This window comes from Penaeus monodon, chromosome 20 (genome assembly GCF_015228065.2).
Source record: "Penaeus monodon isolate SGIC_2016 chromosome 20, NSTDA_Pmon_1, whole genome shotgun sequence".
Lineage (NCBI taxonomy): Eukaryota > Metazoa > Arthropoda > Malacostraca > Decapoda > Penaeidae > Penaeus > Penaeus monodon.
In genome coordinates, this window is record NC_051405.1 from 23,566,889 (window position 1) to 23,567,453 (window position 565).

Sequence of the window (565 nt, forward strand, 5' to 3'; positions counted from 1 at the left end):
GAAATTGAATAATTTGAACCACTACAAGTTCATTAACTTCATAAATACCATCTCTAATCCAATGTGGGCCAGTTCTTTCCCATTAATTCATACAGCTTCTCCTCTGTGCTTAGTAACCTATAACTGTTCTACGTGACTTCACTGCCCGATTACTCACCTGGCTCAGGTTCAGCGGCTGTCTCTTGTACTGCAGGTTCTGCAATTGCAATAAGTGTCAGAGCCGAGGCTTAGCATTTCCATATAGCATAAAACGTGTTCCCCCTTGGCCTTGCAGAAGCAAACAAATTCACACAACATAAATAGAAAAAAAAAAATCACACAACTTAGTACACACACATTCAGAATAATAATGATGATGCAGACAAGTGACATAGATGACAGGAGAAAATCTAACAGAATACTCTAGACAGGCCAATGAAGATGAGCCTAACAGATGGATTCTCAAAAACTCTGGATTCCTGAGACTGGGTAGAGAGGATGGATACAGTGCAAAAGGCATGAGAGTAAGATACAAGGAGAGGGAAGGAGGGGGGAATGGAAAGGAATAAATAGAGTGGGAGGAAAA

The 565-nt window shown here is 40.7% G+C and overlaps 1 protein-coding gene across 1 annotated transcript in view; it reads right to left on the reverse strand.

Moving 5' to 3' along the window:
* Positions 1 to 157: 157 nt before the first annotated feature.
* Positions 158 to 565, reverse strand: part of LOC119585716 — a gene marked incomplete at its 3' end in the record, with an annotated part of 123,925 nt that continues 123,517 nt past the window's right edge. The window contains 1 exon segment of the mRNA XM_037934403.1: positions 158 to 196. Coding sequence (XP_037790331.1) covers positions 158 to 196 — 39 coding nt within the window.